General features: G+C 40.2%; 1 protein-coding gene across 2 annotated transcripts in view; it reads right to left on the bottom strand.

Annotated features, from left to right (window-relative positions):
* EFCAB11 (EF-hand calcium binding domain 11) overlaps nt 1–12,875 on the bottom strand; it is a 55,292-nt gene that overhangs the window by 42,250 nt on the left and 167 nt on the right. For both annotated transcript variants that reach the window (XM_083738639.1, XM_083738638.1), the window contains exons 2-5: nt 8,666–8,761; nt 5,101–5,146; nt 875–976; nt 118–208 (exon numbers count right to left, since the gene is read on the bottom strand). In XM_083738639.1, the coding sequence (XP_083594765.1) occupies nt 118–208; nt 875–976; nt 5,101–5,146; nt 8,666–8,761 (335 nt within the window). The remainder of the gene's footprint in view (nt 1–117; nt 209–874; nt 977–5,100; nt 5,147–8,665; nt 8,762–12,875) is intronic.

The following is a 12,875-nucleotide window of genomic DNA, read 5'->3' as shown; positions in this document are numbered from 1 at the left end:
AGGGCTCTGCTTTCCACTAAGTAGACCCTTTTGCTTGTAGACACAAGGCCTGCAGTGGTTTGGACTGAACCATGTCTGCAGTTTAGAAACACAACCAAATGATTCTGTTCATCTTACCTGAATGCTTCAACTACAGTCCTCTCTGGCAGCTTTGGGGCCACAACACTGAAAGCTTTTCTGAAATCTTCTAAAGACAAATATCCTCTACCTTGATAAAGAGGGGGAGAAAGTATACGAGGAAAGACATTTAAATATTTAGAAGAGTGGTGAATCTATAAATCAGGATTAAGACACATTTAAAGCCTGGAACCAAGGGCTCCCGAAGAGTGTGAATCCCTCTTATTATTTTTTTAAAGGATGTGACGTCTCAAGTGCACGTAAGTTTAGAGGCAATTTAGTTCCACACCTGGTTATTGTGTTTGGGTTTAATAACTAAATAATACCAGGAAATACAAGACCCTGTATTTTCTTGAGCTCTTCTTGTTCATAAATAGCTAGTGTGGTATTGCACTTTAAAGGGTCAGACAAAGATTGAGGATAACCTAACTCAAACCACCTCTTGGTTATGAAGCTCTTGGATGATGTTGGGCCTGCCAGTATCTGCCATACAGTCGTACTTGGATTTTCAAACAGCTTAGTTCTCAAACGTTTTGGCTCTCGAATGCTGCAAACCCAGAAGTGACTGTTCCTGCTTCCTGCAGCCAATCAGAAGCCGCACATTGGTTTCCGAACGTTTTAGAAGTCGAATGGACTTCCAGAACAGATTCTGCTCAACCTCCCAGGTATGACTATACTTGCTTCACAGGCTTGTTGTGAGGATAACAGTGATGGAAAACAATAAGACTTGCAAAATTAATATGAAAGCAAAACTTACATTGCCTGTCAAAAGCAATGAATAGCTGCCTTACTTCGCTTTGGTAAAAATGTGCAGCCTTCTTTGTACTCATAAGATTTAAAAATTCTTCAAGTGATACACCTAGAAAAATAAGAAATTTGGGATATGTCAAATGCTTATCATTATTCCTCCAAAAATTATTTGCAACACAAGCAGCATAGCACTTTTGGAATGAATGCTTATTCAGAAGGAGGGATCACTATTTACTCCCCAGTCAGTGTGCACAGGATTGCAGTCTTACCCTGCAATCCTATACATGTCTACTCAAAAGTAAGTACCATGTGGCAAACTCTCCAATAAGTGGGAGGACTGCAATCTTAATATGTTAAGTAAAGGAACAATTCTTGAAATAGGGTTTTTATATTACTGCAGTTCACTTCTCTTCTACTAAACAAATAATGAGGGTTAAACATATTTACACAGTATATTCTGTTGATTTCAATGGGACTTACAGGCATATATGTAGCTATAGGATTGCAGCCTAAAACAGGGTTATAATGCTACTGCTTATAAGAATCTAATCCCCTGGTGGGAAACTAGTTGGGTATAAGCAGAAAGAGAGAAACCAGTGGGCTATAACAGGTGGCTGTTAGTATACAGAAGTTATGATTTTAAGCTGCTATACTGAACTATGTGTAACATAAATAGAAAGGATCTTATTTTTTTAGTACCTCCTGTGATACTCCATTACAACTGATTCTGTGTTCTGCTCTGTTGATGTGTAAAAATGGGCACTGAACTAAACAACTTGGAATTGATTTGAAGTTATTCTGCCAATGATACAATTTAAAATGCAAAGTCAGAATTCTCTATTTTCTTTCGAATTTTTTTCAAGTCAACAGAAAAATCTGATTGTGTATTTTCTTTTTAACCCCGTGTTTTTTCCTCTAGACAGGGAGAACAGGTACAGCTGTGGTCTTGTCAAAACCAAGAACACAGTTAATGAGCACAGATAGATAATAGGGCCAGTTCAAATGTCACAATAAATCATGGGTCACTGTGAGAGAGATAAGTTGCAGCGAGCCCTGGGCTCATGCACATCTCCCTCTGTGAGAAGATTCAACATTTTTTGCTTCCATTTTTTATTAATCACAATTTAGTATTATGTCCAACCCCTCAATTGTGGTTAAATTTAATTAATTTACTTATTTATTTATATTAAATTTACATACCACCTTTCCTGTGAGGAACAGGGCAGTTAGTTAACTATAGTTTGTTAAACGAAACTAGTTTTATAACTCATGATTTGAAGTCAACTTATTTCAAATAAACTGTATATAAAATGAATAGGTTTGTTGGGTTCAGATATTTATTTTTAAAAGTGAAAGCTTCTGAACTCATCCTTGCAGCCATGCTGGAAGAAAAAAAAGGGAGCATGCAAGCCCAAACCTTATTGCTCTTCACTCCCATCATGATTTATTCAGATAACATGGAGCACTTGTGTAAGGTAAAGGAACCCCGGGATGGTTAAGTCCAGTCAAAGGCGACTATGGGGTTGCGGCGCTCATCTCGCTTTTCAGGCCAAGGGAGCCGGTGTTTGTCCATAGCCAGCATGACTAAACCGCTTCTGACGCAATGGAACACCATGATGGAAACCAGAGCGCATGGAAACGCCGTTTACCTTCCCACTGAAGCGGTGCCTATTTATCTACTTGTACTGGTGTGCTTTTGAACTGCTAGGTTGGCAGGAGCTGGGACAGAGCAACAGAAGCTCACCCTATTGCGGGGATTCACACCGCCAACCTTCTGATCAGGAAGCCCAAGATGATCAGTGGTTTAGACCACAGCACCACCCGCTACTCCAACATCTACAGCTCAACGAAACAGAATCTCAATATTAAATAATGTAAGAACTACAGGATTCATTCCCACATCATATCATTTACACAGGTAGGAGCACCACCCTTACCTGCTACCCTATGAACTGCTTATCTGACTGTTGTTTTCACAATTCACTTATGGAAACATTATGGGTAATATTCAATTGTGGCATTCTTCTTGTGCAATTCACTTGCACAAATGGGACTTACCTTTTCCTCTCCTCACCCCTGCAAACTTCCATGCACCCTCCAAAATCTGTTTCAGAGAATTGGGGATGTTGTCTATTTCAAGGATTGTAAGACCACACTGTCTTCAACTATCAGGTTCTGTTTATGATGTGCAATTTTTTAATAGCAGGGAATGCCTAAACATACTGCATTTGCCTGCCTGAATATCCAATTTCATTAATGCACGCTGGCTTACATTATGAAGTGACCCATGCTTAACAGACACTCATCTCCCAATATGTATTCATTGGAGCATTAGATAAAGTTAAATTCTCCAGGCCACCAGCTTGCGTTTTAGTCTTATGAATGTAATATAGGGCTTAAAATGCTATGCACATAGGCCTTCTGTGCTGGTTACACACTTAGCAGATGAGAAGTGTGAAATTCTACTCTATTTCCTTTCATTCTAGGTTTCTTATGTTGTATCTTCCCTTGTTCATCTGACTATTTATAAATGTGCATACGAACACACACACACTGTTAGGCTACTGTGTTCATCTCTTGCCAGCGAGTTTCCCATAGGTGTTTGGTTGGCTTGAGTGGTAAACAGGGAGCTGGACTAGATTGGTCTGTGGTCTGCTCCAGTTAGGGCTCTTCTTACATCGTCAGTTTAGCAGCTTAAAAGATTCACGTAATTCTGAAGTCACATCTACACAGGGGCTTTCAGAACTGATTTGGGGATATAGGAAACACAGGACAATTCAAAATAATGTGCATGTAATTTCACAATACATCTAGAAGGCTCACAGAAATCAGAACACAGGATTATCCATGCCTACTGAAGAGAAACTGCATTGGCACATCATAAGATAATCCTGAGCTAGGCTGTCACTATGATCAATGCAAGGCATTCTGTCTTGCAAGCAACAAGCCCCCTTGCAAAATCTTCCAACAAACACTTAGGTCTGGAGGTGAGATCACACATAACTTCTCGTCTCAAAAATGCCGAGTCGCAGAGGAACCTTAAGCAGCATATGGTTTTCATTCATTTTTCATGAAAGATTTTGTTCGGTTTAGTAAAAGTATCTTACACCAATGTGTGTTCATTTGAACTGAAGTTTCCATTCAAGTTCAGATTCAGTTTCTCATCTTTCATCAAAGATGTTGTTAGGAATAAGATGACTGACTTCCAAGCAGAAACGGAAGGTGTGAAATGGAAGCTGGAGTGAGGAATGCCACTCAGGTACATCACGGCAGTGAAGGAAGAATGTCAGATTAAAGTCCCTTACAAATATAAACATATATTTCTGTAAGCTGAAGGACTGCTTTTGTTTTATTTTTAAAAAACAACCTTGCTCCAAGGCAACCGGAGGGAAAATGGATTAAATCTTCTTTATAACCCCTCTCGTAAAAGGCACTTTTAAACACTATTTCTGCTGTGATAAGTACAAAGTGTAATATACATTCTTTCATAATTCTTGCCTTTTCTTTGTCTGAGTAAGCGAACCCTTTCTGGAGCATGTGAAAGTGCCTTATACCTAGTCAGGTCATTGGTCCATCTAGCTCAGGATTAAATTGATTGGCAGCAAACCTTCAGGGTTTCAGACACCAGTCCTACCTGAAGACTGAACCTAGAACATTTTGCCCTGTCCCTTTCCTCTTGCTTCCTCTCTATTTTCCTTGATATCAGCCTAGATCCCATCTTCCCTTCCCTTTCTTCTAGTGAGTTTTTATATTCTGTTTTAATCAGACTTAGCTGTCTTTCTGTCACTATTGTTTCAAGAATTTATTGTTGTTTTCATCTTTATTATGTTAGCAGCTCTGAGAGGTTTTGCTTAAATAGGATAGAAATTTCTTAAATAAATAATACGTACTATGAAATATAAGTGTGACTATGATCCAGTTTCCCATTCCCTTGTGACTTGAAACTGGAGCTCCTTACTTTCGCCTCTACACCACAATAAGGGGTGGGGGGTGGGGAGTGCTGTAGTGAAGATCACTTCTCCAGTTCTACTGAGCTGGGCAGCATTCAATCTGTAGTATTTAGCTCAATATTGTACACCAAAAGTGAACCTGAATGCATATTTTTCAATATATTATTTCTCACAAATTTAGTAATTAAAGCTATTCCATACTTATTTTCTAACTCTGTCATGTTTGAGCTCTTATCGCTAGTTAAAAAGAGAGTGAAGATCAAAATATGAGGCTTGTACATACCAGATTGATTTTGCTTCACAGAAGCCATGACTGAATCTACTTCCACCTAGAATAGACAAAAGTGACACCATCAAGAAATGACTTGGTAGATTTCTTTCAATTCATTGTTTCATTTGCTACCTCTACATAAGCCAGTTCTGCAAAACCGTTATCACAGTCTTACCCACAATTACCTTCAGTTCAGCTGTTTACTTCAGATGTCAGAAAATGAAAGGCATGATCCATTTCTCCGAACTCCCATTAAGCTGAGATGCTAAGCCAAACAGGCAGTGCACATGGAGAGGAGCATGGGGTTTTTAATGCTTTAATTGTGAAATCAAAAAAGTGTTCCAACGTGGGGTTACAAGTTACAAGCTGGCAGGTAACTACAAGACGTGGATAAGCTTAGCTAATATACTGATTCAACAGTTGGCATGCCCCTCTGCTCTCCTTTTCAAGAGCAGGGGGGGGGGGGGCAGGACTATTTGTGCAGGTTGTGTCCCAAGTCTCTGGAATGCACAAGCAAATGGGCACTCCACCACAGAGGCTAGCCCAGGCATAGGCAAACTCGGCCCTTCAGATGTTTTGGGACTACAACTCCCATCATCCCTGACCACTGGGATGGTTTACTTTATAAGAATAGAGTAAGCCATTTACTCTATAAGAATTAGCAGAACAAATATGGAGCAAATGGACTGTAGACTACAGACATAAAGTACAATCCTAAACATATTTACTCAGAAGCAAATCCAACTGTGCTCAGTAAAGCTTTCTCACAGGTTAGAGAACAGGTAAGTGCAGCCTCGGAATTTCTAATAAAGTCACTGAAAAATATCATAGATCAGCTACTTTCCAAATCACTATGGAAAGCATTAACAGCGACATCTCATGGTCACAAAAGGTATTACTTTGATTCACATCTTTATACATGGTAATATGAAACAAAAATCTGTTAAAACTCCATTAGGCAAATCTTTTCAAGGCTGGAAATCAATAAGCAATGTCATCCTAAGCATGTCTACTCAGAAGTAAACCCCAATGAGTTCAACAGCACTTATTTCTCAATTAAGGCTGAAACCCTATGTATTCCTTTTCAACTTAATGAGACTTGCTTCTGAGCAGACTTGTACAGCATTGTGCTGTTAATTGTCCTTGGGACTGAAGAAACAGGCTGAATTTCCCTGGTTTAGTGGCAAGCCATATTTTAGCATTACACCCTAACTGGACAAACCACGGCTTACAGTCTAAGATCATGAACAGCAGCTGAACTAGGCTTGCAATCCTTGTTTGCTGCTAATCCAGATGTTGGAGGGGAAATCAGAGTAGAACAAGGGGAGAAGGAGGGAAGGTGTAAGCATAAGGCTTGTTCACTTAGCACCAAGCTGTGGTTTGTCATTATGTCTCAACTGACACAGTAGTTAGGAAGATCTAACTTTTAAAAACAAGTGTGCCTTGACTTAGCTCCTGTTGTCACTTGCGCAACATACTGGTTGTGAATAATAATAATAATAATAATAATAATAATAATAATAATAATAATAATTTATTATTTGTACCCCGCCCATCTGGCTGGGTTTCCCCAGCCACTCTGGGCGGCTTCCAACAAAGATAAAAGATACACTGAATTGTCACATATTAAAAACTTCCCTGAACAGGGCTGCCTTCAGATGTCTTCTGAATGTCAGGTAGATGTTTATCGCTTTGACATCTGATGGGAGGGCATTCCACAGGGCGGGCGCCACTACCGAGAAGGCCCTCTGCCTGGTTCCCTGTAACTTGGCCTCTCGCAGTGAGGGAACCGCCAGAAGGCCCTCGGAGCTGGACCTCAGTGTCCGGGCAGAACGATGGGGGAGGAGATGCTCCTTCAGATATACTGGACCGAGGCCGTTTAGGGCTTTAAAGGTCAGCACCAACACTTTGAATTGTGCTCGGAAACGTACTGGGAGCCAATGTAGGTCTTTCAAGACCGGTGTTATATGGTCTCGGCGGCCGCTCCCAGTCACCAGTCTAGCTGCCGCATTCTGGATTAGTTGTAGTTTCCGGGTCACCTTCAAAGGTAGCCCCACGTAGAGCGCATTGCAGTAGTCCAAGCGGGAGATAACCAGAGCATGTACCACTCTGGCGAGACAGTCTGCAATTCTTATTTTCATTTACTTATTTAACCTTTCAATAGCAGTTTCTAATTTTAATTCCCAATCTACTTGTGCATATGTTTTTGAGATATGGTAGGATTTTATTTAGCTATTTTGCATAATTGACTGGGATGTGGGGCAACATTTGTTTGTTTAAGCAACTTTGAAGTTAAGAAGGTCAAGCCGGCTACACATTCTATTGAGAAATCTGCTTTGATGTAGAAACAGTAGATAAAGATATATGAGTGAATTACACCATGCAACACTGATTTCCGAAGAACAAAGAAAAGCAGCTTCTATTGGCAAAATAGCTGAGGCAGACCTGCCCCATCTCAGAAACTGGAATAACCAAGGTTAGCTTTTATTTTAGCTCAAATAGAGAAACAGCCAAGTTAGCATCCCTACACTGGGTGGCTCAGTTTCAGTTATAAGGAATCCATACAACTATGTGTTTTGTAAAAAAAAAAATCCAGGAAGTTTAATTTTAAACTGAAGGTTTGGACCAGAATAAAATAGTATAGCAGACTGGAATTGTGAACAGGAGCACTCCACGCTGCAGCATTTTGTTGCTGATCTGCTCTGTCCATCATAGGTAAAGGTAAAGGTAAAGGGACCCCTCACCATTAGGTCCAGTCGTGACCGACTCTGGGGTTGCGGTGATCATCTTGCTTTATTAGCCAAGGGAGCCGGCATACAGCTTCCGGGTCATGTGGCCAACATGACTAAGCCGCTTCTGGCGAACCAGAGCAGTGCACGGAAACACTGTTTACCTTCCCGCCAGAGCGGTACCTATTTATCTACTTGCACTTTGACGTGCTTTCGAACTGCTAGGTTGGCAGGAGCAGGGACCGAGCAACGGGAGCTCACCCCGTCGCGGGAATTCAAACCGCCAACCTTCTGATTGGCAAGTCCTAGGCTCTGTGGTTTAACCCAAAGCGCCACCCACGCTGTGATGGACATTACACTTGCAAAATCTCAGGGATACTTTATGAAGCTAGAAACAAGTGATATCTATGATGATTCTGTAGGATGCACCCACTGACTTCTATTGGGCTGGGGTGCTGTGCTTTAAGGGACTCTCCTTTAATAATAATATCATAATAATTTTATTATTTGTACCCCACCCATCTGACTAGGTTGCCCCAGCCACACTGGGTGGCTTCCAACATATAAAAACATAATAAAACATTACACCTTAAAATAAGAGACATTTGTGTCAATTACAGGTACTTAAATACAAGAACTCACAATGGAGGTAAGGCCAACATTCACTGCCATTTCCTGCAATTTGAGAGAGAAAAAACACCCCAGTACTTTGAAGACTTTCCGTAATTCAAGAAACGTAAACTACAGAATATTTATCTGATTATTTTATGTTATATATATTATTTTATTTTAGGGTGCTTAATGAATATGCCAATCCTCAAGACAGGGTGGAAGAAAATAAACTTTACCTTTGAGGGCTTATAGCCAAACAGCATCACTACAGCCACCTTGTAGTCCTCTCTGTTTAAATATCCTTTGTGGTCTTCATCACATGCCTCAAATGCCTAAAGACAACAAGGTAATTAATGATTTTAAAACAAGAATTTCTTGACGTATGTTTGGCAAAAAGAAAACGAGTAATCAAGTTTGATCACATTTCTGTCTAATCTTGGATTAGAATTCACTGCCCAGTTCTAGTTTGGTGTGTTTTAAAAGCCTGTGATCCTTAAAGTTTGATTTAGAATCATTCATTTTAATGACTCATGCCAGCAAAAATTGGATATTTTATTTTAAATGTGGATTTGAAAGCTTTTATTATTTCTAGATGTGATGTTTTTATTAAAGTGATATATATCTCTTCAATTATTTTTTTTTTAAAAAAGCCCAAGCTTCTTACGCCACCACAATAAAACAGTAAAAGGGGATCAAGGTACAACACTGTTCTAGGGACCCAGATATTATATTTTGCTCTTAAAATCACTGATATTATTTAGATAATTTATATACTGGGTAGCTCAGTTGATGATAGTGTAGTGCTGATAACACCAAGGTTGCAGGTTTGATCTCCATGTGGGGCAGCTGCATATACCCTGCAATGAAGGAAGTTAGACTAGATGATCCTCAGAGTTTCTTCCAATTCAATGATTCTAAGATAAACTGCTTCACTTTTTAGAGAGAGAAAAAACTCTCTAAGTGGTTAACGAGTTGAAATAAAATTAAATAAAAATCAGAAAATAACAAAACACATTATAAAAATTCATCAGGTAAAAACAACAAAATAAGCAGCTGAACAGGTTAACTGTCCTAAACATCAAAAAAGGCCCAAGTCAACAAAGAGGTTTTGTTGCCCCCCGCCACCCCCCGCCAGCTGTTGCTCAGCAGTGGCACCTTCTTACTATTTTTGCCAAACACCTTACAGGCTCCCAATAGTTAAATATAATGAATTTAGGATCTAGAAAAGATTGCCAAAGGGTGGTGGTGGGGAACCTACAACAAAGATCCAGTTTTACAGCATCTCAGTTCCCCCCGTCACAACAACTGCTGACTTTACTTTTTAACAACCACTAAAATGTCCATCAAAGAGTAATGAAAATGCTGTCAAAAGCAATCTTGAGTTAGATAACAGCAAGACTGCAGAGATACCAGCAGTTGAGAAATATTCTAATGTACTCTGAATGCTTGTGAAAGATAAAATGCTGAGAGAGACTAAGAATGAATCAACTAACCAGATTTCTCATTAAACACTTGGACCAGTGAATAGAAATCTCTGCTTGTTGACTTTATTATTTGTTACCGCCTCATGCAGGAACATGCTTATGAAGTAACCCAAACAGAAATGAAAAATGGCAGATTGCCTACTGATTATCAATAGAAGCACTTGGTGGAGAAAACTGTTAATGAAATGCATGAGCAAATTATCAGGTCCTGAAAACACACCAGGACTACTTTAGACTTTTTGGATAAACACACAAAGGAGCAACTAATAGCTTTCAAAATTTTAACACCTAGATACAATCTTTTAATACAGCAGAGATGAGAAACTCTCAAACAGCAGGTGAGCAAGAAGCAATTCTCACATCCTGGACACCCACACAGCAGAAAGACAACTAGTTCTAAATGTTCACAGAAATTCTAGCACTGGTATGAGGTGAATGTGCAAAACAAAAAATAAAATTTCTAACTGTAGTAATAGTTAAACAAAGGATAAACTGCTCAGAAAAACTGCCATATTTCTTGGCACAGCATTTTTTTTAAGGTGGTGGGACAAATATCTCTTCCCATAGTATTATAATGTGTGTTCAATTCTGTAATCCTAAGCATACTTATTAGGAGTAAAGCCCAACTGAACACAATAAGTGTTATCTCTGAGTAAACATGCATAAGATTACTCCACAGATCAAAAAAAAAAATCATAATAGGAATGCAATTCTATTCTTAATCCCAACGTTGATGGTGGCAGCCATAGATCTCTATTATAGGTAGCAGCTGTGTCCAGGTGAGCAGTAAGGTATTACCAGTAGTTCTGCTGGTGCTAACAAACAAAAAGCCCCCAAATTGTTGTTCTGCTGGTGGGGCACCTGTGGCTTTGAATATACAGGATCCAATGCTCTACTAATCCTCCAAGGGGCTCTGCTTATTCTTTTTTGTTTTGTGAAATTCCCTACGGGAGTTTGCCATTAAAAGGCCATCACCATATTGATTATAGAATCACAGAGTTGGAAGGGACCCTGAGGATCATCTTGTCCAATCCTCTGCAATGCAGGAATATGCAGCTGTCCCTAACAGGGACCAAATCTACAGCCTTGGCATTATCATCAGTACACTCTAATCAACTTTCTCACTCACACAGCCTGGCTTGTTAGCATAAGCTAAATCCAGGGTTTTCCAGCACAGTTTAATCAAACCTTGATTCGTTCTAACTTTTAATAATTCTAAGAATTATGGGCAACTTGCACCCACAAACCCAAGACTTATAACAATAGTGTGCAAACTTCAATAATTCTTCATCAGGCTACAGATGGTAAACAAAGTGTGAGGGGATGGGGTGGGGTGGGGTGGAACTGGCTGATGGTGATCTCATGATTTTGCATCTGGTAAGAGTACAAAGATGGAGTATTAGTGAGGGAGTAGATATTCAAATAAGTGCTACAGCGGACAACAGGTAAGGAGGAATATGGCTGATTCCAAGTCTCTGGAAGTACAAAATACAAAACACAACTGTTATCCAGGTCTGTCTCTATCCTTAGGTGAAGCACACATTAAACAGGTGAATAAATCAATTGAAGGGAAGGTCTGTAATTGTAGGACAACCACTTGTACTCCCTTTGAATAGAATAGGGCTTCTCCTTCAAGATATTTAGGTTTGCAAACATGTGCATGTTTACCTTAAGTATTTACAATTAATTCTGATATATCAGGGCAATTGTTCGTGTGATGTGAACTGTGGAATTAATACTTTTGGAAATGCAGTTACCTTTCACCAGCACACTGCAGATAATTTGGCTAGTGTCCAATTATTTGGCTAGCTATGGAGGGACTAGCGAGGTGAAGCCTCCAGAGGGACACAACTGAGGTTCCCAATGTGTGGGGTTTCTGTGTGTGCCAAACTGACCTGGGTGGAATGAAGCCTTGTTTCGTCTTTGGTCTAGCCCAGAGTGTAGCCTACAAGCACCCAAGCCTCTTGATAGTTTCCAAGTCATGAGAAGTAACAATTCCTCATTAGATTCATCTGGAGTAACGTGTCCAGGTCTGGGACTTCTCACTTTAAGAAGGATGTGGACCAACTAGAAGGGGACAGAAGTATAGGAAATGAAGTCCTTATGAGGAAATGTTGAACAAGCATACCCTGAAGAAGGAAAAAGACTGAGGTGGGATTATAAAAAGGTAAAGGTAAAGGACCCCTGACAGTTAAATCCAGTCGCGAATTACTCTGGGGTTGCGGCACTCATCTCACTTTACTGGCAGAGGGAGCCGGCGTTTGGAAATGCCATTTACCTTCCTGCAGGAGCAATACCTATTTATCTACTTGCACTTTGACATGCTCAGCAAGCCCTAGGCTCAGTGGTTTAGACCACAGTGCCACCCACGTCCATTTGAGGTGGGATTATAGCACTCCTCAAATATCTTCTAATGAAGGGCTGACGCTTTAGAAGAGGGCAAAGCCTTTATCTTTTCTGCCTTAAATGGGAGGGCTATACCTAATGTGTTTACGATGGAAGAGGGTGTATTTTTATTGAACATTAGAGGAACTTAAATGCAGCCCTGTTTAGGGACGTTTTTAAGGTTTGATGTTTGATTGTGTTTTTAATATTCTGTTGGGAGCTGCCCAGAGTGGTTGTGGAAACCCAGCCAGAGGAGCAGGGTATAAATAAATTGTTTTGTTGTCGTTGTAAATGTTGGGGTTTTTGGGGTGGGGGTCGCTACTGACCTTCAAGCAAAGACTAGACACCCGAATACGGAGGATTTCCAGCATCTATGATGAAATGTTTAGGAGTACGTATTGGGGAGACCCAGGTCCAAATCACCATTAAACTGCCTGGGATGGTCTCGGGCCACTCACTCCCTGGCCTACCTCACAGGGCTGTTGTGAGGACGAAAGACAGCGAAGGAAAAGTGGAGCACAAATGCAACTAAAGAACACCCAACACACACACACACACACACACACACCACACCTCG

The sequence above is a fragment of the Podarcis gaigeae genome (assembly GCF_964106915.1).
Source record: "Podarcis gaigeae genome assembly, chromosome: 1".
Classification (NCBI taxonomy): domain Eukaryota; kingdom Metazoa; phylum Chordata; class Lepidosauria; order Squamata; family Lacertidae; genus Podarcis; species Podarcis gaigeae.
This window is presented reverse-complemented; position numbering and strand designations above follow the sequence as displayed.